This window comes from Macaca nemestrina, chromosome 14, assembly GCF_043159975.1.
Source record: "Macaca nemestrina isolate mMacNem1 chromosome 14, mMacNem.hap1, whole genome shotgun sequence".
Lineage (NCBI taxonomy): Eukaryota > Metazoa > Chordata > Mammalia > Primates > Cercopithecidae > Macaca > Macaca nemestrina.
The window spans coordinates 114,608,670-114,635,798 of record NC_092138.1 but is presented as its reverse complement, the minus strand read 5'-3'; the positions used below and the strand labels follow the sequence as shown (position 1 = coordinate 114,635,798).

At 54.1% G+C, this 27,129-nt stretch overlaps 1 protein-coding gene across 1 annotated transcript; it reads left to right on the top strand.

Annotated features, from left to right (window-relative positions):
* Positions 1-1,162: 1,162 nt before the first annotated feature.
* MYMK (myomaker, myoblast fusion factor) lies at positions 1,163-11,586 on the top strand. The gene is made up of 5 exons (XM_011724663.2): positions 1,163-1,412; positions 5,775-5,889; positions 7,035-7,183; positions 10,415-10,531; positions 11,241-11,586. The coding sequence occupies exons 1-5, from the start codon at positions 1,278-1,280 to the stop codon at positions 11,388-11,390; spliced, it is 666 nt and encodes a 221-aa protein (XP_011722965.1). The 5' UTR covers positions 1,163-1,277; the 3' UTR covers positions 11,391-11,586.
* Positions 11,587-27,129: the final 15,543 nt, after the last annotated feature.

The following is a 27,129-nucleotide window of genomic DNA, read 5'->3' as shown; positions in this document are numbered from 1 at the left end:
AAAAAGAGAATGGAAGTAAAAGCTGTTCTTTTGTGAACAACAAATCAATTAATCAATCCAGGGAAAGAGAGTCTGCCTGGGTAGCTCAGACCACACACACCCATCATTCCTTGGCCAGGGGATAGGGGGCACCCTGCCAGACAGCTCCCCCAAGACCTCTTACAACGAGGGAAGGTAATTTCCAGAAGGCCAGCCAAAGAGCTGTTGTCAATGGAAGACGGAAAAAACACCAAGAGGGCACGCACCGGCCTGGTGCTTGGAACACTGAAAGAGATGGTCCCCGGTTGTTTACTTATAATGTGAAACAGTGTAACCAAGTAGAAAAGAATGTTAGTTTCATTAGTCTAGCCACCACGGAAACCTGTGTGGGGCAAGAGCTGATGAGTGAGAAGTATATGTGGGCTGGTAAGGTGGGAAATTTATCTACAAGGTCCTTTTAATGATTGGAATTGGCGAAATCTTGGGTTCTCTCACCTCAGGCCACCCATGGACACGTGACCCAAGCAGCAGCATCCACCAGGCTTCTCATTCTGGGGGGGAGGACCAGGATGGAAAATGTCTGGAAGGCAGGGATTGTCCTATTGGGGACTTTTCCCCAAGGTTGTTGCCTCAGATAAAAGAAATGTGGTCTCCTTGAATCCTTGAATTAACTCCTCTGGCCTCAGGAAGGAAGGAAGGAAGAACGAACGAACGAACAAAAGAAGGAAGGAAGGAAGGAGAGAGAGAAAGAAAGAGAAGGCCAAGTGCAATGGCTCACACCTGCAATCCCAACATTTTGAGAGGCCAAGGTGGGCGGATCACCTGAGGTCAGGAGTTTGAGACCAGCCTGGCCAACGCGGTGAAACCGTGTCTCTACTAAAAATACAAAAATTAGCTGGGTGTGGTGGCGGGCACTTGTCATCCCAGCTACTCCAGAGGCTGAGGCAGGAGAATGGCATGAACCCGGGAGGCGGAGGTTGCAGTGAGCCGAGATCACACCACTGCACTCCAGCCTGGGCCACAGGGCGAGACTCCGTCTCAAAAAAAGAAAAGAGAAAATCAGAGACAAGTGCTAGTCACGTGGCGCGTCAGCTGTCGGCCCTCCCCATGTGTTGCTTGACATGTGCACGTACATCCCCGCCTCCGTCCAGGGCATTTAAACCCTCTCGTGGGCGCTCCCCGCAGCTGCCATCAGAGCCCTGCCCAAAGGGAGCTGGCCTTCCCCCTTCGTGCTCCTGTGCTGGGGACCCAGGGTGCCAGCACCCACCCCGCCCCAGCCAGTGCTTCCCTCCAGGCCTATGGGGACGCTGGTGGCCAAGCTACTCCTGCCCACCCTCAGCAGCCTGGCCTTCCTCCCCACTGTCAGCATCGCGGCCAAGAGGCGGTTCCACATGGAGGCCATGGTCTACCTCTTCACCCTGTTCTTCGTGGCGGTGAGTCTGGGGGCCAGGAGGAAGACCCGCACGTGCCCCATCTTGGAGATAGAGGAGAGGCTGTCTGTCCACAGCGTTCTTGTATTGAGTGATGGGCAGAAGTGATTTGAAAATGAAAGAGCAAGCCCAGGTGGGGTCTGGAGACTGAAGAGAGAGGACTGGGGGAGTCCCTTCCCCTCTCTGGACCTCAGTTTTCCCATCTGTGCCAGGAAGTTGCTCTGGGATCACTGCCTGTGTGAGACCAAGCCCGGGGTGGAGCAGGGCCATTGAGTTGAGAGTAAGCCCTTCCAGGGTGCCCCTTTTCTCAGCTGCTAATCAATGCCCCCACGGCTGCCCATGGGCCACCTCCGCTCCCTACCTCTCTTCCAGCTCTACCCACAGGCCACAATGGAGCAGAGGTGGATGGAGAAAGCCAGGCCTGGGAAAGGGTCTGTGGGGTTTAGGGAGTGTGAAGGCTGGGGTGAGTGAGTCTGATTTCCAGAATCCTGGAGCTGCCCTGGCTCAGGAGGGCCTGCTGGTCTCTCCCTCTTCTGGGGCCTACTTCTCTCTCTGTGGATCCGTCTTTCTCTTTCTATTTATATGTCTGGCTGGCTGACTGTCTCCGCTCTCTCTCTCTCTCTCTCTCTCTCTCTCTCTGGCTCTCTCCTGCTCTCTGTTTCCTGGTACCTGTCATTGGGTGATTTTAGCCGTCTTTCAGTGGAGCACCTGGAACCCCATCTGTCTTTGTTTCTGAGGTCCCTGTTTCTGGGACCCCTGTGTCCCCTGTCTTCTCTCTCTGGGTCTCTTTCAATCTGTGTTTCTCATATTGGTTTTCTATGTCTAGTTTTCTCTGTTTCTCTTTTTTTCCTTTCTCTGTCTGTCTGGTTCTCTTTTGATTTGTGGAACTCGATTCCCATGGAATTCACTCTCTCTCAAGCTCTTGATCCCACCCTCACTGGTTGTAGTCCCCTGACTCTCCGTGTGTCTCTCTGGTGTCTATCCACCTCTCCAACTTCTCTCTATGTATATCTCTCCATCTATCTCTATATCTACCCATTCACCTACCTGTGATCTATTCATCTATTACCATCTCTCCATTCAGCCATCATTTATGTGTCTCGGTACCCCCTGCCTTCCTGCCTCTGTGTCTTTCTGACTCCGCTAACATGCCCTACTGCTGGACTCCTACAAGTGGTGCCCCACCTCTTGCTCTCCCGAAACCTTCGTTGCTCACCTTCCATCAGACCCCTCCTTCAATGACAGCCCAATCCCCAGCACGACACCCGCTCTAGGGAGGCAAGCATCCCACTAGCCTCCTTCTTGGGGCAGTGCTGGGCCCAACCTGTGAAAACTCCACCTCCTCTCCCCAGACAGCCTCCTTCTCCAGCAGCAGGGCCTCTATAGGCAAGAATGCCAAGTGCATGTGAGTGCACACAGGCAGTCCTGAGCGGGTGAGGCCCGTGAGCTCCCACATGTGTTTGCAAGTGTGTATTCACATGTTATGTCTGCATCCTGAATTGGTCAAGTCCAATTTTGCCTGCAATGGCAGAAGTTGAGTGTGTGTGCGTGGGCTGGGAGCAAGGCATCCCCTCCAGTGTGTGCCGCTCCTAAGGGTGACAGTGGCCTGGGGCAGGCTGGGTCCATTGTTGAACCAGATGCCCTGGAGCTTCTGACTCCACCTCGAGAGCCAGCACCCAGGGTAGGGGACTGGGCGGGGCTCTGTGCACAGCATCTGATTCACCTCCCCCGCAAGCCCAGGATCTTGATTCCCATTTGGCAGATGAAGAAACCGAATCCCAGAGAGGCAGAGTCACTTGTGCCACTGTGAGATCAAACTCTTCAGAGCTCCCGACTCACCCAAATGCCACTGCGTTCGCTCCTCTGGGACTCCAGCCTGGGCTAGGGCTAGGAAGCCTCTTGGACAGATGAGAGACTGAGGCCCAGAGCAGAGCCAGGATTTCTCTGCAGGTCCCAGGGCCTTAGCGCAGGGAGAAAAGCTGGGGTCTTATTCTCAAGACTCCTGTTAGACCTAGCCCAGCAAACCACAAGCACCCACCAGGCCACCCCTCCCTGCCTGGGCCTCGGCTGGCCCCACAGCTGCCTCTGCACTGGTCTCAAGGGCCCCACCCTACCCCACCCAGAGTGGCAGGGGCAGCTGCCTCTCGTGACAAATGTCCTCCGGCCTCAAAGCCACACTCAGTCCCTCTCAAAGCTCTGCCGTCCGCATGGCGTCCCTTTCCTTCCAATCAGGCCCCTCCCATGACAATCTCCATGTCTGTGCCAGACGCCTTGCTGTGGGTGCAAACCCCACGGAGACGGTGTGCTCATCCCCATACAACAGAGGAGGCTCCCCCTGCCAGCCACTCACCTGAGCTCCCACTGGGAGCATCTGTGAAGTCAAACACCCAAGCCTGAGCTCTGACCCACCGGGTCCCCAGCCACACCCACCCCGCCAGTGCCCCAGCTAGGCCAGGTCTGCCCCTGCACTGCAGGATGGCAGGGTGCCAAGCACTGCTCTGTGTCACCTCTTTGGGAGGCAGTGCTCCTCTGAAGTTCACTTTCCCCACCTGTCAAACAGAGCTAAGTTCCCACCATCGGGAGGAGCCCAGGGCCTAGTGGCAGAGGCTCTGGGTCCCCAGGGTGAGCCAGCTCTCCTTCAGACTGCTCAGAGCCTGGCCTCCCCATCCCTGAACACACACAGCAAACACTCTATGTTGGGAGCCGTCCATGCAGCTGGGACCAGACAGAGCCATTCCTGCTCCTGACGGGCCAAGGGAATCTCACAGTGAATGCCTTAATCACACGTGACGATCTGTGCTCCAGGGAGGTGCACAGACAGCAGGTGATGGGGCTGGGGTCGGGGATGGGAGGGAGCCAGGAGAAGAGGAGAACAGCCTAGGGCCGGAGTCCTCCTCACTCCTGTCTCCCACAGAAGTGTAAGCACCTTGATCAGGCCCCTCCTGAAGCTTCCCTGTCCCCAAGGTAAACATTAATGTCCACCGCTGGTCACCCTCCTCTAGCCGCGTCTTTGCCAGTCTCACTTCAAGAAAGGTGCGCCACAGACAGCTCAGCATAATCTTCTGGATGAACCTGACAAGAACAGAGAGAAGCCAGACTGCCTCCTCCCTTGTTTTACATACTGGATCTCTATTAATGCCTCCTAGGTGCACCTTCCCTTTAGGCCATGTACAATTGCCATTGGTAGGAGCACTCCACTTTGACCCTGACTTGCCCGCTCCCCAGATCACCCAGGGTCCCCGCTCCATCTGTGGTGTCCCTGTCGCCTCCAGACACGGGCTGCTTTCCAGCACGCCTGCTCCTCCTGCTGAGCTGGGCTGACCAAGAGTCCCCCGTGCTGGTTCCCAAGCTTGTTTGTGCCAGTTGAACCTGTCAAAATAATTATGTCATGTAATTAAATATTACCTAAAATGATGAAATGCGAATGCAAAAGGAGAGAGAGATATTTTCCATAGAAAAGTGGTTGACTGCTTGGAAAACACTCCCTTATAAGCGTTTTGCTTTAAAAATTGCCATGAAAGTGGGTGTTGGGGAGGCGACTACGAGAGTGTAGGGCAGGGATGGATGAGCCTAGGGGGCTGTGTTCAGCTTCTGCGAGGGGGTCTCCGAGATCTTCATCCACATTAAGGCAACAGAAACCAGGAGCTGCAGCCTGGCTTTCAATGTGGGCCCTGCCAGCCACAGCAGCGCCACGGGGAATCTGTTCAAAATGCACGTTTTTCTGTTCAACCCAGCCCTCCCGAATCAGCAACTCTCAGGCAGGGCTCAGTACCTGTGTCTAAATCAGGCCTCAGGTGTTCCGATGCCCACTCGAGCCTGCGAACACTGCTGCAGTGTAGACCAGTCATCAGAGGGGTAATGTGTGCAAGAAAAGGTCCCAGGAGCCCCCGAAGAGCAAAGGAGCCCTCAGAGAGGCTCTGGCCTCACATCCAAAGATTGACGAATGAACTCGCTGCTTTGTGCTTCCAGGAAACGCAGATGCTGAAGGTCCAGGGAGAGCCATGTAGGGTCCCCCCGGAGACCGCCCCACCTAAGCGGGCTTCACCTGAGTGATCACTCAGTCTCCACCCAGTCCTGCCAGTGCAGATGAGCGAATTCTGCTGAGGTGACATTCAGTGAACCCTTGGCACACCCCAGCCCCTGAACACCTCACTGGCATGAGCCAATTAATCCCCACAGCACCCTCTGCGGGAGTGCTCGGCAGTACCCCCATTTTTCAGATAGGGAGACTGAGGCACACAGTCATTAAGTGACACCCCGAAGTGACTTCTCGCAGCCAGCACGTGGTCTGGCGCTCTGGGTGCCGTGGCTCGGGGACCAGCCCCGGCCTCTTTGTGCTGTGACCGCCTGTGGGTTTTCCGGCAGCTCCACCATGCCTGCAACGGACCCGGCTTGTCTGTGCTGTGCTTCATGCGACACGACATCCTGGAATACTTCAGCGTCTACGGAACAGCCCTGAGCATGTGGGTCTCGCTGATGGGTGAGTGGCCACCCCCTGCAGCCAAGCCTTGCAGACGAGGACCGGCTCCCCAGTGTCCACACGCCCACCCTCAAACCAGCCCCGTCCCAGCCCTCCAGCCCCACTCACTCCCATCCCCAGAAACCTCTTCCCTTGTCTGGGTTTCAGGGTTGTGATTATGAAAAAGAATATACACCTCTTAAATGCCTTGATGCCAATTTTTCATATCCATTTAAAATGACTCATTTAGTAAAAGCTTGTTGTGACACATTTCAGCAGCAGAGGCAGACAAAGGAAAAACTGAAAGTGTTCCCTCCTGTCGCCCCTTCCCTGGGAGGACCGCTGTTCACTGCTCAGGGAATTGGCTTCCTAGACTTTCATACAGACATCCGCACACGCGGGTGATATCCAGCCTGGGAGGCAGGACCGTTCATAAGCCCCCTGTCCCACCATGTTTTTTTCCACTTACTGTTGTCTGTGGCAAGGTCCCCATGACCTGAAGGCTCCCTGCCATCCAACCAGGCCTGGGAGGGGCTTCGCTTCTTCCCGTGAATCTTAGTGTCTTTGTCCTGCGATCCTATGGGATAGATTCGATCCCATTCACTTTGCATAGTGATTATGGATTTTTAGTCACAGAGTCTCACTCTGCCACTCGGGCCGGAGTGCAGTGGCATGAACACAGCTCCCTGCAGCCTCGAACTCACAGCCTCAAGCCACCCTCCCACCTCAGCCTCACAAGTAGTTGGGATGACAGGCATGCACCACGACACCCACCGAATTTTTTGTGGAGATGGGGTTCCCGCTATGTTGCCCAGGCTAGTCTCGAACTCCTGGTCTCAGACGATCCTCCCGTCTCGGCCTCCCAAAGCACTGAGATTGTAGACCTGAACCACCACAACTAGCTGTGGTCTATTTATTAAAACAAGGTGCTGGGAGCACAATCCAAGCTGCTGTGTCCATGGGGGAAGCAGCAGGCTGGCGGTCCTCTCAAATTGGCTGGAGTTCAGACCCCTCAATGACCAGGCTGGGCCTCAGGGTCTCGCTGGCTGAGGGGATGCCGAGAGAGGGCACCTACAGTTTGCCTCCTGGGGGGTGGGGGGTGGGGGGCAGCCAGGAGGAGCGAGAGGGACCACTCATCTCCCCCAGTGTCTCCCTGGCCCCTCCAGCACTGGCCGACTTCGATGAGCCCAAGAGGTCAACATTTGTGATGTTCGGCGTCCTGACCATTGCTGTGAGGATCTACCACGACCGCTGGGGCTACGGGGTGTACTCAGGCCCCATCGGCACAGCCATCCTCATCATTGCGGCAAAGTGGGTGCGTACTGTGTGAGCCTCGATGAACAGGGACCCAGGAGGCCCGTCACCTCTCCCCTGTCTGACTCCTCCTGCCTTGGATCTTCGTTTACCTCCTGCCTCACAGGCAAATGGGTAGATGCAGGAATTCAGTGAAAACACATAGAAAATGGCCATCAGGTGCTCCGGCTGTGCAGTGTGTGACTCTTGTCTGTACCTACCAGCTCCAGACTGAGCCCAAGTTACCCAACCTCTCACCTCCATGCCCGTACCTGTAAAGCAGGTGTTGTCATTATACCCCCTGCCTGTCTCATGGGGTGGTTCAGGCACCTGAAGTCCTGGCATGCAGCCTGGCTTCCAATGTGCTCCACACATAGGAGCTATTTATTATCACTCTCATCATCACTCTTACTACAGCTGCTTTAGAGATGCAACATTAACTTGGAAAATGGCCTGGGGTAATCTGGGAAGACTTCCTGGAGGGAGTGAGCCTTGACTTGGCTCTAGCCAGGAGGGAGAGTGTGGTATGAGAGTGAGGAAACCTGGGCCAGAGCTTCTAGCACAGACAGCCTCTTGCAGAGCAGCAAGGCTCTGGCACCCATGAGGCCCTCACACAGTTCTCAGTGCTTCCTGCTCCCTCTGTCCTATCAAAGCCCTCCTGGCTCAGGACCAAACCCCACTCAAACTCACCCAAGCTAAAGAGGGATCCTAGGGCAGAATAGACCCGGGGCATCTCCTGGGACCCCAGAACAGGAGGGAGTTTACCCTTGCAGGGGTCTCGCAGACCTGGGGGGCCAGCAGGCTTCAGCCTGAGCCTGCCCTCCAGGCCTGCAGCAGCCGAGGCACCTGAACATCCGTCTGCTGCATTTCACCTCTTTGGATGCCACCCGAAGTCTCAGGGTCCCAGCTTCAAGTGCTAAGAGAGGACCTGGCCTGGTCCAGCCCAGCCACACTGCCAGCCCCAGTCAGGACCATAGGGTACCCAGCAAGCCAGAGGGCAGCTGTCAGTGCAGGAGGGCCCACGGCTGTGAGGAGAGCAATCGAGTTCTGGCAGGCAGCTTGCAAAACGTGTCCCAATCCTCCCCACAGCCAAGGAGCACAGAACTGATTTGCCATTTGGCCTATGAAGAAACTACGGCATGGAGGCCTCAGCAACTTAACAGGACATTATGGTAGGGCAGTGGCTGGGCCAGGACTTGACTTTTTTTTTTTTTTTTTTCCGAGACGGAGTTTCTCTCTTGTCACCCAGGCTGGAGTGCAATGGCGCCAACTCCGCCTCCCAGGTTCAAGTGATTCTCCTGTCTCAGCCTCCTGAGTAGCTGGGATTACAGGCGCCCGCCATCATGCCCAGCTAAGTTTTATATTTTTAGTAGAGATAGGGTTTCACCATGTTGGCCCAGCTGGTCCTGAACTCCTCACCTCAGGTGATCTGCCTGCCTTGGCCTCCCAAAGTGCTGGAATTACAGGCGTGAGCCACCGTGCCTGGCTGGACTTGACTTTTTGAGCAGGAGACAGAGGACCTGCTTTCTGTCTCCAACTTGAGGAAGCACAGCTAACCCTGGGCTGACCCAGAAGGCCCCTGGGAGTTGCCTGGCAGGGAGAGAGAGAGCGCTGGGCATCAGTGGCCTGGACCAAGGTGGGTGGCGGCAAGGAGTGTGATGGGGCCCTGGGCCCTGGCCACCCACCTCTCGCTTCCTTCTGTCCCCGAAGGTTGCTCCTCCCGCTGGTCTTGGCCAGGTCTGAACTGGGCTGAATTGTGATTGGCCAGAAGAGAATTCACTGGTGGGTTTCCCACCAAGAGCCACGAGACTGCCAAGGCCCTCAGACTGCAGATCCGGCCACAGGAGCCCAAGATGGGCCGCCCACCTCCCCGCATCTGGGACTCAAATTGTTGTTTTCTAGACCATTTATTGTGGAGTTTATTTTAGATTTTCAAGGGCAATTGTTTCCTGGAATGAGGGTGGATTTTTCTCCCTGAGCCTCGTCCCCTCTTGGGAGGGGTAGAGCAATGACAGTCCTGGAGAAAGAGGGAGGGAGGGTTGGGTGATGGCGCCCTTTCAATAGTGCCAGGCCCGCTGCGTGACCTGGGGCAGGATCCTCCCTTCTCCCTGGTGTTACCACTGCAGGACCGGCCCGAGGTGGGCTGGCAGCCGTGGTCACTGCAGCCAGGGTCACACGGTCCAGCTGTCTTCACGCTACTGCGCGACTGCAGGTGCCCAATTCCTTGTTGGCAATGGAATTCCAGAAAACGGAAAGCCGGGCATCAATTCATCATTCAGTGGGTGGCGAAACCTGACCTGACCCAGCATAAGGCTCTTTGTGCTCTTTGCATAGGCCACTCAGCAATGGGTGCAGTTAGGGGGTGCTGCCCCCACCCCCAGGCGCTTGTGCCACACGCTGTGTGTCTGACAGTTTATCCCACTGAAATCTAAAGCCTCCTGAGTGTACCCCATGGGCCTGGCCCCACTCTGAGGCCGCCAACACCCAACCCTCCCTCCTTCCTCCCCCACAAGGCTGTCGTTCCCCAGCCCCTCCCAAGAGGGGACCAGGCTCAGGGAGAAAAATCCACCCTCATTCCAGGAAAAAACTGCCCTTGCAAATCCCAAATAGACTCCACGTGAAGTGGCCTAGAAAACACAAGGCGGGTCCCAGGGATGTGGCCCCACCCTTCCTGCATCTTCCTCGGAATGCAAACCCCTCTCTAAGCGGAAACGGCCACGTGAGCCTTCCTAAGCACTGGGACCTGAGAATCGGTGCTGGCCAAGTGTGTCTAATGAGGACTGAGATAGGTCCTTTAACTAGGAAAGCAAAAAATGCTTGTCCGTGGCTCAGGGACCACCACAAGTGCCACTCCCATGGGCCACACTGGGCTGGCAGGTCCAGTACCTTCCTTCGTAAGCAATCATGGAGTCTAGTCCCCCTGGGGCTCCCCTCCGGCGGAGAGGAGACATGCAAGGGTGGCATTGTCACATCCCAAAGAGGCGGGAGGGCAGCGGGGTCCTCACGGGGCACACGGCCTGGAGGCTCCCTTCCCAGCCATCCAGTGTGGGGTCTCTGGTGGGTCCCACCGTGAAGGGCCCTGTCCAGCAGAAGCCATCTGAGGCTGGGTGTGGCAGGAGGCTCCTGAGCCTCCTCTCCTGCCGGGAGAGGGCTGGGGTGAGCCTGTGCAGGGCCGGCTCTCAGGCTGGTTTGGGAAGGGGCGTTCCCGAGTGCTGTGACCTGAAAGCTTTGCTGTGGCCTCCTGTCCCCGCAGCTGCAGAAGATGAAGGAGAAGAAGGGCCTGTACCCAGACAAGAGCGTCTACACCCAGCAGATAGGCCCTGGCCTCTGCTTCGGGGCGCTGGCCCTGATGCTACGCTTCTTCTTCGAGGTACCAAGCCCAGCGGGGAGGTGTCCTGTGCCCCAGAGCCCACTCGGCGTGGCTCTGCTCAGCTGGGAAACCAGGGCTGTGCCCATGTTGGGGGGACTCTGACAGCCCCAGGCCAAAGTCAGGCATTAGTCCCTGCTCACTAACCCCTCCCAGAGCTATGTTGGGGGCACTGCCGTCCCCGGCACCACCAGCACCATGGCCTGTGTGGATCTGGAGGTCACAGAGAGACCAAAGCTGGCCGCCTACAGAAAGCTGGCATCTCAGATGGCAGCACAGCCTGAGAGAGGCCTGGGGCAGGTGTCCGACACCTGGAGGAGGGAGGGAGGGAGGGGAGGAGACAGGGAAGGAAGGAGGGAGAAAGTGGAGAAGGGAGGGAGGAGCAGGGGAAGAGGGATAAGGAGAGAAAAGAGGGGAGATGGAGGAAGGGAGGGAGGGTAGGAAGGAGAGAAGGATGGAGGAAGAAAAGGACAGCAGAGAGAAGGGATGGGGAGGAAGGAAGGAGTGCAGCCTGGAGAATGGCACAGGCCCTCACTGCTCTGAGGTTAGGTGGAGAGAAAGGCCACCGTGAGCGCGACCGTGGGGGAGGATTCCTGCAGGTGTCCCAGTGCCCAGGAAGAGGCGTGGGCCTTGAGGGGCTCGGCTGGGTCTTGCAGAGGGAGGAGCCTTGGGGAGGGGCTGAGGCCCCAGACTGATCGCCTGCCCCCCACAGGACTGGGACTACACCTATGTCCACAGCTTCTACCACTGTGCCCTGGCCATGTCCTTTGTTCTGCTGCTGCCCAAGGTCAACAAGAAGGCTGGAGCCCCGGGGGCCCCGGCCAAGCTGGACTGCTCCACCCTGTGCTGTGCTTGTGTCTGATGCTGCGCCCAGCCCGGCTCTGAGCCCCTGCCCTCCCCAGCTCACGCTTGGCCAGAGTCCCAGACAGTTTCTCCTCCTGCAGCTCCTGCTGTCCTTCCCTGCCCCAGAGCATCCAGGAGAAACATCTCTTGCATACCCTAAGAGGCCCCCGGGGGTCTGTGAAGGGCCCATCACACTGCACTAAATGCTTCTTAAGAACCCGCTTATTCCGTTGTGACGGGGTGCACAGCAGCAGGACCAAGCTGGAAAGATAAGAATGTTCTCCTCCCAGGCCTTGTCACGACCCATTGGCGTGTCTGGTGGAGCCCTAGGTCTGGCGTCTGCCCACCCCACTGCTGGCCAGCGGCCCAGGAGTCCCAGCCGTGTGCCAGCCATGACGGGGGGGCTCCCATGTCTTCAGTTTTCTCCTGGGAACTGCTATCACCATCTCTGTCCTGTGTCCTCAGGCTCCGAGCAACCCCATTTAGGAAGCTGGGGCCAGCGGGGCCAGCTGGATCCCTGGCCCAGGCCAGTCTGGCCCCACCCCTTCCGCTGGGTCCCTGAATCAAGCCGTTTTCATAATTATAACCAATAAGAAGTGCCTCAATGTATCAACCTCACTGCGTCCCAGACACTTTATATACATCCTAACCCTTAAAAGAAGACTCAGCCAAGCGTCATCCCACCCCCACCAAAAGCTTGTTCAGGGCCCGGAACGGGGGCTGCCTCTCTAGAGTGGGTGGTGTGGGAGGTGTGAGCACCGCTTCTGGTCCTCAGCACCCACATGCTGGCTTTTAGCCCTGCACGCCGTCCCCAGCGTGGAAAGGTGATGGGTTTGGGTGCGGTGCCCGTGAGCAGAAGCTGCAGGGCCCAAATGCTGGGCTCCCTCGGCTGGGCCTCCCTGCTGTGCGGTGGGCGGTCCTGTCTGTGAAGGACTGCGGGGGTGGCGGCAGTAGGTCCCAGACATCACCTCACAACCTGCGTCCCCCGGCACCCAGCGACTCCAGGCCCATCTGTCAGGCAGGAAGTTACCTACACCTGTCTGGGACCTGTTTGTGTTTCCAGACGGTGCCACCGGCTTGGGAGTGGTTGCCCAGGTCCACTGCCCATGGAAAGAGGGCGGTGATTTGTCCCGGAGTCACCCCCTGCTCGCCTCCAGGGCTGGGAGAGAGCTGGCTCAACTCCTGGGCTGGGGACAGGGCCACCCTCTAGGCTCCTCCCCCATACGGTTGCTCTGACTCCCTGGCCTGGTGACCCCATCTGCTGCCCTGCCTGACGGCCTGGCATCCCCCAAGTCTCAGGGGTCCCTGGCCTGCCCCTTCCTCACCCGGCGTCCCTCCTGGCCTCGAAGGGCAGGCACAGAGGACAGCCAAGCTCAGCCCTTTCCTGGCCCTGGAGTCTTTGAATACAGAGCAGCCCACGGCTGGTGCTCTCTCCCCAGCCCTCAGGGTATGAGCAAGCTGAGGCTCCGGCATCCAGGGCTCCAAGCCCATCCACCCAACAGGGGGGCAGGGACATGTCCTGTGTGTCCCCATTATAGGGCCAAAGACACCCAACTTCTGTGCCTTGACCTGGGGTTGGGGGGCAGGCATGGCGCTGCCTCTGTGGGCTTCCAGTCCGCCTGAGGACACCACACATACACACACGCACATGCACACACGTACACACTCCATACACCACAGATATGCACGTGCACACATGTACACACTCCATAAACCAGACATACACACACATGCACACATGTACACACTCCATACACCACACACACCACAGATACACACACATGCACACATGTACACACTCCATACACCACAGACCACACATACATGCGCATGCACACATATACACACTCCATAAACCACACATACACACCACACACACACGAGCACACATGTACACACTCCATACACCACACACATACACACACATGTGCACACATATACACACTCCATACACCATACACACCACACATACACGCACGTGCACACATGTACACACTCCATACACCACACACACCACACATACACACGTGCACACATGTACACACTCCATACACACACACACCACACATACACACGTGCACACATGTACGCACTGTATACACCACACATACACGTGTACACATGTACACACTCCATACACCACACACACACACGCACCTGCACACACGTACACACTACATACACCACACACGTACATACACGTGCACACATGTACACACTCCATACACCACACACATATACACACGCACATGCACACACGTACACACTCCATACACCACACACATACATACACCTGCACACACGTACATACTCCATACACCACACACATACACACACGTGCACACATGTACACACTCCAAACACCATGCACATACACACATGCACATGCACACATGTACACACTCCATACACCACACATACACACACATGTGCACACATGTACACACTCCATACACCACACACACGCACCTGCACACATGTACACACTCCATACACCACACATACACATACACATGCACGTGCACACATGTACACACTCCATACACCCACACACGCTGCACACACTGAGAAAAGACAGGGCGTCCTTGAGCCGGTGTCTTCCCCTCTGGCCCCGTGTGGAGACCACATGAGCCTCACACCAGGTATTGTAGGGGACAGGCTCTGGGGGCCCCGCAGCTGGAGAGCCCTGGACATCCCTGCAGAAGCAGGCACCTGCACGGTGGCCGCCCCACCTCCCTCCCCGCCACAGCTAGCAGCCAGCACCCCCCCTTCCCGCCCTGCAGCAGCAGCACATGGAAAGTTGGAGGCGGCAGGCCACTCCGAGCAGGGCGGCGGCGAGGGCCCTGCCAAGCGCGAAGGGTCACACTGGCAGGCTCCTCACTGCAGCGATTTACGAAGGCCGTCCGGAGCCTGGCCAAGTCTGTAAGTCACGGACAATTAGGAGGCGCGCTCCAGCCCTCAGTCCCTGCCCACCGCTGCAGGCTCCCGGGCTCGAGGCCCAGCCTCGCCCCTCCCGACGGGGGCAGCCCCCTCCTCTACACAGGCAACCCCTCGGGGACCCCAGGCCACAGTCCTGAGCGCACTTTGCTAATAAGGACACCGAGGGCCAGGGATGTCAGACAGCTTGGGATGGTGGCTGCTGGGTGGGAGACAGTGCCAGGATCTTGCCAGTCCCCCAGCTGTGTCTCCCTCCTGTGGCCTCGGGCACCATGGCCTACTTTGACATCTTGGGGGCTTTGACCAGAGAGCCAGGTAGGGAGTACCCAGGAAGGGGCCACCCTGCTCCCTTGACACCAAGAATGGTCACCCCAATGCTGCAAGATGACAAGAAAGAAACATTGTGGCCTGCAGACGCAAACACCTCTGAATCCCTGTGTCTACCAGCCCCAAGGGTGTCGTGTCCCTGGAATCTGAGAAAGGGCCTCCAAGGCCGCCCCAGCCAGAACTCCCTCTCCCCGGCTCTGATCAGGAGGCCCGGAGACTGTGAGTCCAGTGCTTGGAAAAGTAGTTCTAGATGTCACTAGGAGTCCCCAGATAGCACTGGCCAAGAGGACTTGCTTTAGTGGTGGGGACACTCTGGGCTGCCCGGCACGCCTAGTGCCTGGGCATTTGCAAAGTGGTCGGTACAACCAAGAACCTGAATCTTTAAATGTTAGCTCATTTTTATTTTATTTATTTTTTTTGAGACGGAGTCTCGCTCTGTCGCCCAGGCTGGAGTGCAGTGGCGCGATCTCGGCTCACGGCAAGCTCCGCCTCCCGGGTTCACGCCATTCTCCTGCCTCAGCCTCCCGAGTAGCTGGGACTACAGGCGCCCGCCACTTTGCCCGGCTAGTTTTTTGTATTTTTTTTTTAGTAGAGACGGGGTTTCACCGTGTTAGCCAGGATGGTCTCGATCTCCTGACCTTGTGATCCGCCTGTCTCGGCCTCCCAAAGTGCTGGGATTATAAGCCTGAGCCACCGCTCCCGGTCAGCTCATTTTTAATAATTTAAATTTAAATAGTCACGTGGATCCGGCCAGGCACGGTGGCTCATGCCTGTAATCCCAGCACTTTGGGAGGCCGAGGTGGGCAGATCACGAGGTCAGGAGATCAAGACCATCCTGGCTAACACGGTGAAACCCTGTCTCTACTAAAAATACCAAAAAAAAAAAAAAAAAAGTCACATGGGTGGTATTGCAGATGAAATCCAGGACGCCCAGTTGCGTTTCAATTCCAGATCTATAGCAGATGCTCACGTAGCATAAACCCCGTGAGCTACTGGAGAGACACTTGCATGAGACACACCTACACCAAAAAATGATTCATTGTGTATCTGAAATCGAGTTTAACCCTGAGTTTTCTGTTTGATTGGGCAGCCCTGTCCATGTGGCTGGTGGTTACTGCGCAGGACGGTGCATCTGCTGGAAACAAAAGGGATGGGACAGCTCTGAGGACTCTTGGTGACTGAATGGCCATGTGCTTCCCCGGCTGGATCATTTCCCACTCTGGGGGGATGAGTGGGCACACACCCAGCAACAGCCTCCCTGAACCTAGGAGCAGAAGCAGTCTGGGCCTCACCCATCACAGTGCCAGGGTCAGCCACACCCCAGCCCCACGCCCCGGCCTGCCCACGCCTGTGCCCCGCTGGGGCACACACCATACCCCCTCCTGGCACACATAGCAGGAGCCCAGCTCAGGGGAGACTGCGGCACACCTCGGGCAGCACCAACGCAGAGACCGATTCTAAACACTTAACAGCAACATAAACAGAACAGGCACCTTCACCTCCCCGCAGCTGGTGTGAGGCTGGCACGGCATGGGGCAGTGCTTGGGCCCCCCGCCAGGCCGTCCTCTGTTTGCACAAGCGGAGGCGTTTTTTGTCTGAGGGCAGTCTGCGTGCTGTGGCCTTTGTCGTGTCTGCTACTGAAATTTCCTGTCTCTGTTATTCTCTTCTCCAGTAAGACGATCTGAAACCCAAAACTTTTATTGCCCCTTTTAAAAAGGCTTTACAGCTCCCCATCTACTTCATAGACTGTCCTGCTGTCGGGGCTGGGATTGTAGTTAGGGCAAGCACACACTGGACTCCGGGAAAGGAATTCACCCTGGTCTCAGCCGCAGGGGCTTGGCTGGGAGGACATGGAGGAGGAGGGGGGCAAGGGATGTTTCTGCAGAGTCGGCAGGAAGCCCCGGGGTGTAAATCTCCTTTGCCGGTGAGCTGGTTACCAAAGCTAGCAGCCTAAGGTGGTGAGAGGCAGCAGAGTGCGTGCAGCCCTGGGGCCCCCTGCCAGGCCACCTCTCCATGTCTAGATGACCCTGGGGCCATTTCTGCCGAGCTCTGCATCCGGATTCCCCACCTGTGAATGGGAACAGCAGCCTCAGCCCCGCCGCCCTGCCGACCATGCAGGTCCCTTTGAGTAAATTAAGTCAGTGGCTGGCTGACTAGAAAGGTGGCAAGGGAGTTTAAAGGGCAGAAGAGGCAGGAGGCAGATGGGGCAGGTGGGGGTCAGGACCCCAGCTCTCCTTCTATGAGCTCAGGCAAGTTCCCTGCATTCTCTTGGCCTTGGTTTCCCCTTTTGTAATAGTGACTGCCTCGTATGGATGCTGTTAAGATTAAATGACACATTTATTACAAAGCATCCAGCACAGTATTTTTTAAAAGACTTTTTTTTATGGCAATCATTATTATTTTCATTATTATTGGTCAAGGGCAAAAAAATGAATATATATATATATACACACACACACACATATATATATATTTTTTGTTGTTGTTGTTGTTTTGAGACTGAGTCTTACTCTGTTGCCCAGGCTGGAGTGCAGTGGCGCAATCTTGGCTCACCACAACCTCTGCCTCCCGGGTTCAAGCGATTCTCCTGCCTCAGCCTCCCAAGTAGCTGGGACTACAGGCGTGTGCCACCATGCCCGGCTAATTTTTGTATTTTTAGTAAAGACGGGGTTTCACTATGTTGGCTGGTCTCGAACTCCTGACCTCATGATCCGCCAGCCTCAGCCTCCCAAAGTGCTGGGATTACAGGCGTGAGCCACCGCGCCCAGTCAAATCTCTAGACTTTAACAGGGGTATCTGTCCTTATCATCAGGGAGTATTCACTGCAGTTAAGGAACCAAATACCCACGTTTGCCAAGGAAACAAATTGCTTCATACCAAGTGCCCAGGAATTAATTATGGATTAAGAAAGTAAGGAAGGAAGGCTGCCTGAAAGAGGAAGGTTGGAGACTGAAACTAGAAAAGCAAAGTGGACTGAACCCTGTGAGCCTGCAGATGCCCAACTCTCGGGCCATGTGTATGATGGCTTCTTCATTCCATGGTTCTGAGTCTAGCCATGGCCCTGTGCCCTGAACCTCCCCAGATCTGCTGTACCCTTCCAATCGGGGCAGCAAGAAAGCCGCCACTGCCCACTTGGAGGGAACGGTGCCAGCAGGAGACCGTGTGTCTGTTGCTGGCTTCTGTCCCAGGACAGGGAGATGGACTGAGTCTAGGGTGTGTCTGTCCTGTGTTCATGGTCACCTGTGGCCAAAGGCGGAGGAAAAAGGTGACTTTGCTGGGCTTTTCTCCTGCCCTCCCTCAAGGGGGAGGATTTGTGGCCAAATGAGCCCATGAGCAGGACTTGGGAGGCAGACGCAGGCTGGCCTCGTGGTGTGGCCTTGCGTGTGAAAGTACTGACAGGCGACCCTTCCCCTCCAACCATCTCAGGTGAATCGTGCCCTGTGTCACATCACCAGCTCTGTCCTGGGCTTTCTGTGGCACCTCAACACCTGACCTGAAACAGCAGGAAACAGGGGGCTCGGTCCCAGGGTCCAGCTTAAACGTCACCCCTTCCTGAGTGTCTCCATGTGCCGCACAGCTTTCCCAACCCCAAGGAATCACACGAGTCCAGCAGACCCGGGCTCTGCCTTCCGATGACGCACAGACTGATGGGGAAGGCAGACCCAGACCTGAGCCATTGCAGGGGGTCGGGGGAGTGAGGTGCTGGTCAGAAAGGCTGCCCAGTGCGGGTGCTGCTGGGAGACCCGAAGGAGAAGGGGCCAATGGACCAGGGAGAGGGAGAAAGATCTAATGGGGTTTGCCTGGGAACTGCAAAGGTGGGCGTCAGTGAGCAGGTCCTGAGGATGTGAGGGTTTTAGATGGGGGAGCCTGACAGTGGGGTCTGGCTTCCATGAAGAGGTGGGCAGTGGCAGAAAGAGACCAGGAAGGCTGCTGCCCATTGGGAGGGAGCCAAGCCCACCAGGCAGGAGTGTGGGGAGGAGGGAGGCGCTGGGAGAGCGAAGGTGGCATCAGCAGGACTCGCTGGGGGCCCACCAGTCCCCCAGCTGGTTTTCCAGTGGTGCAAAGTCCAGTCACCGGTCACTGGTGGTGCCTGGGACATGTGTCCCTCCTGCAGTTCTCAGCCATGGCCCCCAGCCTGAGGGAGCTGCCCTGGTCTGGGAGGGATATTGAGGCAAACTGTTGCCAGCAATCATAGCTCAAAGCTTTTGGACAGCCGGCTTGCTTGTTAAAGCCACACAGAGTCAAGGTCACCCCCAGTTGCCTAGTCATTCATTCCCCTGCAGTCTTTGCACGACGGGGGTGGCGGGAGAGCCGTCGCTCAGGGCCCAGCCTGCATTGCACAGGCCAAGACCATGCCCAGCAGGCCAGGGGCGGATGTGCTCCCATGAAGCCTGGAAGCTCAGCCCAGGCTGGGAGTGTCTCGATCAGCATCGCGTTCCCGCGCTCCGCCTGGCGGGCCGTAGGCAGGCACTTAACAAATATTTGTCAAATGAATGGATGAGTGGATTTTTCCATATCTGTCTTGGCAAGGACAGGTTTATGCCTCCCTGACGAGTCCACATGCAAAAACAGTTAGTCAGTGACCACAGAAGACGGCCTTGACCCCGCTGACCTGCGCACCGGCCGCAGGCGGGAGCAGGCCATGAGCCGGAAAGGAACTGGCTCTGGAGTACCCACCCTGGGGCTGTGTGACCTTGGGCAAGGCCCTTCACCCCCCAAAACTTCTAGCAGTGACACCTGCTTATCCTACCAGGGCCATCCAAGGGAACAACACAAGTGAAAGAACCAGCCCCACCCAGCCCACCACTGAGAACCTGGCCTGGGTTCAGTCCCGCCCGGGGCCAGGAAGGCAGCAGAGGTGCACGGGCCCCTCAGTCTCATCAGCAAACTGTACCACGTTGTTAAGCTGCCATCCTGTCTAGGGCAATAGGGGCATGGCCCCCACACCCCCCACCTGCACACACTGTGGAGAAAAAAAAGAGACAAAAGCTGCATCCTGCTCACAGGGAAACCCCTGTAGCCCAGGGGGCCCAGTTTCACCCCAGGAGGAGCCCCGAGGAGCCAGCAGACGGCCGTGACCACCCCAAGCTCAGGGCCAATGGCTGGGCCTGGCCAGGGCTTCTGCCCCATCACTCCCTTCCCTTCCGAGAAGCTGGGCCCCTTGGGCCTTCGTTGGGTTTTGTTTTCCTAACAGCTCGGCTAACAGGAGCCCGCTGGCCTAGAGCCCCGGCTGGAGCCAGGCTATCGAGTAGCTGCGGCCACATCTGGAAGACGTTTGGGCAGAGTTCGCCACCGCCACCCCCCCCCCCACCACAGCAGGCTGATAAGCGTCTGCTGCTGGCTTGGAGCTCCGGGAAGCTGCAGCCTCAGACCACCGGCCCTGGCTGCCTGAGCCTTCCAGAGGTGGGAGAGGAGGGGCGGAGGAAACTGGGGCGTTCTCTGGCCCCTGGCCTGCCAGCCCATTCCAGAAACCGCAATGGCAGAACCAAAGGATGTCAGCACAGAAGGCAGCCTCAGAGGCCCCAGAGCTCCACTTGTGCCTCCTGCAGACACCTGCTCTTCTATGCTGGGTCCCGTGGTGCCTTCGTCCTGCCAACTGTCATGATCACTCCCATCACGGTCTTTGGGCCTGGACCAGGCTCTCGTACCTGGGACCACTTCCTCATCACCATGCATCTTAGTCATCTTGGCTTCCCCATTTCACCGGCTAGAAAACCAAGGATCCACGGAGTGTCCGCACAGGTGAGAACCCGCAGTGACAGAGCCAGGACACAGCCCCAGGTTTGGGGTCTCTGAGTCCTATGTGTTGTCCACTGCACTCACGGCCTCCTTTGTCCTGCCCTGTTCTGCCACTGGATGACCCAGTGGAGGTCTTCACTGTGGACCATGCAAGCCCCTAGGCACCGCCTCCTGAGCTGTGAGCACGCAGGGATCTTGGCTGTTGGGCTCATCACAGTGCGTTGGGACAGAATTGTGGGCAGCCAAGTGCCTGACTGATCCCACAGACAGCACCCAGCAAGTAACAAGTACGTGAATCAGAAAACGAGCCACGAAGGAGGGAGAGGAGGTTGAGTCGCCCGTCACTGGCTCTCGCAGTGCCTGCTAGACACAGAAGTGCTTTATGTGCTTGAGCCCAGGAGTTCGAGACCAGCCTGGGTAATCTAAGGAGACCCTGTCTCTACAAAAAAAATAATAATGATAATAATGATTTTAAAATACGGGCCACGTGCAGTGGCTCACGCCTGTAATCCCAGCACATTGGGAGGCTGAGGCAGGTGGACCACCCGAGATCAGTAGTTCAAGAACAGCCTGGCCAACAGGTGAAACCCTGTCTCTACTAAAAATACAAAAATTAGCGGAGTGTGGTGGCGCACACCTGTAGTCCCAGCTACTAAGGAGGCTGAGGCAGGAGAATCGCTTGTACCTGGAAGGTGGAGGTTGCAGTGAGCTGAGATCACGCCATTGCACTCCAACCTGGGCAACAAGAGCAAAACTCCGTCTCAAAAATAAATAAATTAATAAATAAATTTTAAAAATTAAGAAGTGTTTTCTGGATAGCGGCTGTTAGGTCTCTCAACTGCCCTGTGAGGCAGGTACCATGACTGCCCTCCTAATATTCATGATGATGTCTTCTTCCTTAATTTGCAGATAAGGGGGATTTCAAACTGTTTTATCGCCATCATCATTATTGTTCTAACCAGTACTGAGGTCGGTCAGAAAGCACAGTCTCCGAGAGGGCAAGCCTTCACAGCAGCTGTCTCCCTCTATGGCCCAGCATGTGGTCAGCTTCCATAACGGCCCCATGTAGTCCTGCCCTTGGCCTTCTGTGTGAGTCCGTCAAGTCAAGCTTCTTGATGGTGCTGCTTAAATCTGTCATTACCAAGTATTTGACTACTTGCTATCAACTCCTGAGAGAGAGGTGTAAAAATCTCCCGCTCAGGCTGAGTGCAGCGGCTTACACCTGTAATCTCAGCACTTTGGGAAGCTGAGGTAGGAGGATTGCTTAAGCTCATGAGTTCAAGACCAATCTGGGCAACATAGTGAGACCCCATCTCTACAAAATAAATTTTAAAAATTAGCCAGGTGTGGTGGCGCACACCTGTAGAGTCAGCTACTCAGGAGACTGAAGCAGAAGGATTGCTTGAGCCCAGGAGGTCGAGGGTGCAGTGAGCACTCCAGCCCGGGTGACAGAGCAAGACCCGGTCGAAGAAGGAGAAGGAGAAAGAGAAGGAAATAGAAAAGAAAAGAAAAGAAAAGAAAAGAAAAGAAAGGAAAGGAAAAGAGAAATGCCCCACTCTGCCAAGGACAGCCTTTAACACAAATAATGCCGGAACAAATGAATGTCCCGAGGCAACAAAGTGAACCTCAACCTTTTCTTCACACCCCACCCCAAAATTAACTACAAAAACTAAAACAATTCTAGCAGAAAACATAAGAGAAAATCTTTGTGGCCATGGATTAGGCAAAGATTTCTTAAATATGACACCAAAAGTGTGATCCATCAAAGGAAAAACCAACTAGACCATCAAAATTGTAACATTTACCCTTCAAAAGACATCGTGAAGAAGCAGACTGGGAGGAAACATACATAATAACCCTTTAAAGGGTTAGAATGTATATGCTCATTCCATTCTTTTAGTGGTAGTTCATCAAAGTCTGTAATAAATTCATATCTTTACTCTCCCCCTGAACATCACAGGACCACAGAACCTTTTAATTCCAATTATTTCCCTCCTAACTTTAAGACCATTATTACCTTGTGTTTTTCTTTTACCTTCGTTTAGACACCACATGACATTTTTACCACCAATAATTGTTTAGATTTGCCCCCATATGACAATCTGTTCGACTTTCATCTCTTCTTATACCCCAATTTTTCCATCTGAGGTTATTTTCCTTCTGGCTTAAACATATTTTTTTTTTTTTTTTAGATGGAGTCTTGCTCTGTCACCCAGGCTGAAGCACAGTGGCATGATCTCAGCTCACTGCAAGCTCTGCCTCCTGGGTTCACACCATTCTCCTGCCTCAGCCTCCCAAGTAGCTGGGACTACAGGCGCCTGCCACCTCGCCCGGCTAATTTTTCGTATATGTAGTAGAGACTGTGTTTCACCATGTTAGCCAGGATGGTCTCAATCTCCTATCCTCGTGATCTGCCCGCCTCGGCCTCCCAAAGTGCTGGATTACAATCGTGAGCCACCGTGCCCGGCCCATATCTTTTAAAACTTCCTCAAGCAGCCGGGCATGGTGAGCTCACATCTGTAATTCCAGCACTTTGGGAGGCCAAGGTGGGTGGATTGCCTGAGCCCAGGGGTTCGAGACCAGCCCAGGCAACATATGGAGACCTCCATCTCTACAAAAAATACAAAAATTAGCCGGGCATGGTGGTGCACACCTGCAATCCCAGTTACTCAGAAGGCTGATGTGGGAAGATCACCCAAGTCTGAGAGTTCAAGGCCGCAGTGAGCCATGATTGCACCACTGCACTCCCATCTGGGCAACAGAGTGAGATTCTGTCTTAAAAAATAAAATTAATTTTACAAAAACCTTCCTCAAGCAAGGGTTGTTTGTGGGACACCTTCTTGATTTTTATTTGCCTATGGTTGTCTTTATTTTTTTCACTGAATATTGAATTCTAGGTGGGTAATCTTTTGTGTCTTCATTTTTTCCACTGGATATTGAATTCTAGGTTGACAATCATTCACGTCTTTAATTTTTTCACTGGATATGGAATTCTAGGTTGGTAATCGTTTGCTCTGAGCATTTTGAAGACATCATTTCTCTATTTCCTAACTCTCATTGTTGCTCCTGAATAGTAAGTTCTCAGTGTAACTGCCTTTGAAGATAATCTATATTTTCTCTTGTGCTCTTTTTATAAGACTTCTTTTGGTCTTCAGTGTTCTGTATTTTTATTCTTATGTGACTGGTGTGGAATCCTTTTTCTTTGGCTTGCTTGAGAGTCATTGGGATTCTTAAATTTGTGGGTTGCTATCTTTCATTATATCTGAAATAGTTTCAGCCATAATCCTCTTCAAATGTTGCCCCTAACCCTATTCTATCTCTCTCCATTTTCTGGAAGTCCAATTAGCAATATGCTTACATTTGCATGCTAGTCCTCATGTTCTTTTTTTTTTTTTTTTTTTTTTTTTTTTTTGAGATGGAGTCTCACTGTGTTGCCCGGGCTGGAGTGCAGTGGCCGGATCTCAGCTCTCTGCAAGCTCTGCCTCCCGGGTTTATGCCATTCTCCTGCCTCAGCCTCCTGAGTAGCTGGGACTACAGGTGCCCGCCACCTCGCCCAGCTAGTTTTTTGTATTTTTTAGTAGAGATGGGGTTTCACCGTGTTAACCAGGATGGTCTCGATCTCCTGACCTCGTGATCCACCTGTCTCGGCCTCCCAAAGTGCTGGGATTACAGGCTTGAGCCACCGCGCCTGGCTGTATTTCCCAGTTCTTTATCTTTCAGGAGTGCAACTTTCCTAATTTCTTTTGCCTTATCCTTCAGTTCATCACTTCCTTCTTTGGTTGTGTCTAAACTGTAGTTAAACTATCTTTTGAGTTTTTCATTTTGATTGTCATGTTTTTATTTCTAAGAATATGCTTGGTTCTTTTTCAAGTATGCTTGTCCTTCATTAATATATTCAATCCTCTTTTATTTCTCCCATAAAACACATTTATTTTCCAGTCCTGATATTTTTAGTATCTAAATATTTGGCTGATCTGATTCTACTGCTTGTTGTTTCTGTTGACTTTCTGTCATGGTGTCTTGCTTTCTTGTATATTTAGTGATTTTTTTTTTTTTTACTCTGAACTGCTCATTTGCTGTGGAACTTTATGGAAATTTTCTGAGGCCTGAGGTAAAGGCAGAGTCCTTCAGAAAGTAATTGTATTTACTGCTGTCAAACAAATGAGGCACTTCCAATCTGAGACTCCTTTAAACTAAAATCCCTTATTTTGGATAATTGAGGAAGTGTGGATTCAGGCTACATACACACACCTGAAGGTCAGGTTAGAGTTATTAATTCTTAGAGAATGCTTTTCCTCCTCCACTTGGCACCAAAGTGTGCTACAGGCAGTGTTGATGTAGTATCCAATGGGGAAATAGATTTTCTAGTTTCCCATGACAGTGAGGTGGAGCCCATGCAGTCCCATAATGAAGGAATGGTCTTCCACTAGATGCTCCTGCATGGCCAGGCTCTGTGCTCTGTCTTTTGACCTCTAGCCACAAAAGTAGTCAAAAAATGATGCTTAGGTTTGCCTATGATAATAAAAAATTTCAATTCTCCAACTTCAAAAAGAAAAGACAGGCTGTTTTCTGGCCATAGCAACAAGCAAACACCAGCATGAAGTCCATCTCAATCTAGTAGTGACCACTTTCTTTGATCAAGCAACCAGCAATAACCCCTCTCCAATAACTAGTCTCCCTCTGTTAAAGATCAATCAATCCCTAAGCTCTCCCACTTCTGAAAGCCTCCTATGCCTGAACTCCTCTCTTCCTGAAATGTTATGAAGGCCAGCAGTTCACTTTGTTCGGGGAATCTGAGCCTTACAATTATAGCTCTCCCATGCTTAACAAGCAATAAGTTCAGCTTTTTGTTTCAGAGATGGAGCAGTGGCCACATCTTTCCATACCTCCCAGCAAAGCCAGCTTCAGTGTCCACCTTCCTCTCTGGGTCCCATCTTTTCTCCATCCTGGCCTGAATACTCCACACTTCCTAGTCAGCTCAAGATAATAATCAACAAGATAGGCATTTTTCATTCTATCCAAAATCTCTAGCTGCTGTTAGTGGGAGGGTTTGTACAGGTTCTTAATTGGCCATATTGATAAGAACAGAAATCTTTTGACTTTATTTTACAGATGAGAAAACTGAGGCATAGAAACATTACACAAATCACTTAGAATTATGGAACCAGTATATCACAGATTCAAACTTTGGAAGCCAGGCTCTAAGGTCTGTGACGTGATGCTCTACCACACCCAACAAGTGAGTCAGGAATTAGTGAATTCATCCATCCATCCATCCACCATTTATTGAGCTTCTTCTACCAGCCAGCCACAGCTTGAGGCCTTGCACATTGTATTAGTCCATTTTCACACTGCTATAAAGATACTACCTAAGGCCGGGTGCGGTGGCTCACACCTGTAATCCCAGCACTTTGGGAGGCTGAGGCGGACGGATCACAAGGTCAAGAGATCGAGACCATCCTGGCCAACATGGTGAAACCCTGTCTCTACAAAAAATACAAAACGTTGCTGGGTGTGGTGGTGCACTCCTGTAGTCCCAGCTACTCAGGAGGCTGAGGCAGGAGAATCGCTTGAACCCAGGAGGCGGAGGTTGCAGTGAGCCAAGATCGCACCACTGCACGTCACCTGGTGACAGAGTGAGACTCTTATCTAAAAATAAATAAATAAATAAATACTACCTGGGTAATTTATAAACAAAGAAGGTTTCATTGACTCTCAGTTCCACAGGGCTGGGGAGGTCTCAGGAAACCTGACAATCATGGTAGAAGGGGAAACATGCACCTGCTTCACAAGGCAGCAGGAGAGAGAGTGAGCATGAGCAAAGGAAAAACTGCCCCTTTTAAAACCATCAGATCTCATCAGACTCACCCACTATCAGGAGAACAGTGTCGGGGGAACCACCCCCACAATCCAATCTTTTCCCTCCCTGGACGCACAGGGATTACAATTCAGGATGAGATTTGGGTGGGGACACAGATCCAAACCGCATCACACAGACAGCACCAAATGAGAAGGGCTGCATTCCTGCCTTCAGACTGTGTACATTTCAGGGGGAGCCGGCACAGGAGCGTGTGGAGGATGCCTCGGAGCCCCTCGGAGTGTGCAGAGGCACCAGCCTCGGAGCCCCTCGGAGTGTGCAGAGGCACCAGCCTCGGAGTCCCTCGGAGTGTGCAGAGGCACTGGGAGGAACCTGCAGTCAGGGTCAGAGGCAGCAGCCAACGGGACACACAGCTACCATTCAGGCTGGGTCTCCAGGTCACGACCCCTCCACTAAGTCCCCAAGACAGATCCCATATGCCCCTGGGAGGCAGCCACAGGAATGAGCTCACAGAACCCACGTGAACCCGGAGGCACAAAGGTTTGCAACTTTCCCAAAGTCTGTGGCCTGGCCGACATTTGAACGCAAACTGACAGGTTCTCCTCCTCCCTTTGAAGACAAATGCTCCAACAGGGACTCAGGGAGGAGCTTCTGGGCCGAATACCCATGGAGTCAGGGAGGGCAAAGGTAACAGTGGCTTCTCTCTGCCAGTAACCCTGGATGAGGAAGTCACAATCTGTCTCATTGGAAGCCAGGCCCCTCCCTTACTTCACAAGCCTGAACGTAGGGCATCTCGTGGAGCTGGGCTGTAGACAAACCTTCTTAGCTACTGATATCCCCCGAGGCCTTTAAGAAGTCACCACATTTCCCCAAACTCTGCAAGCCAAGCAGGTCTTGGCCTCTGTCCTGTTACCCTAAGGGTCATGGGTCGCCAAAA

Excerpts from the sequence above, each read along its gene's own strand:
- MYMK (XM_011724663.2), top strand. The coding sequence starts at position 1,278 with ATGGGGACGCTGGTGGCCAAGCTACTCCTGCCCACCCTCAGCAGCCTG. Across the intron at positions 5,890-7,034 it reads CATGTGGGTCTCGCTGATGG|CACTGGCCGACTTCGATGAG; the intron begins GTGAGTGGCCAC and ends TGGCCCCTCCAG. Across the intron at positions 10,532-11,240 it reads TGCTACGCTTCTTCTTCGAG|GACTGGGACTACACCTATGT; the intron begins GTACCAAGCCCA and ends TGCCCCCCACAG.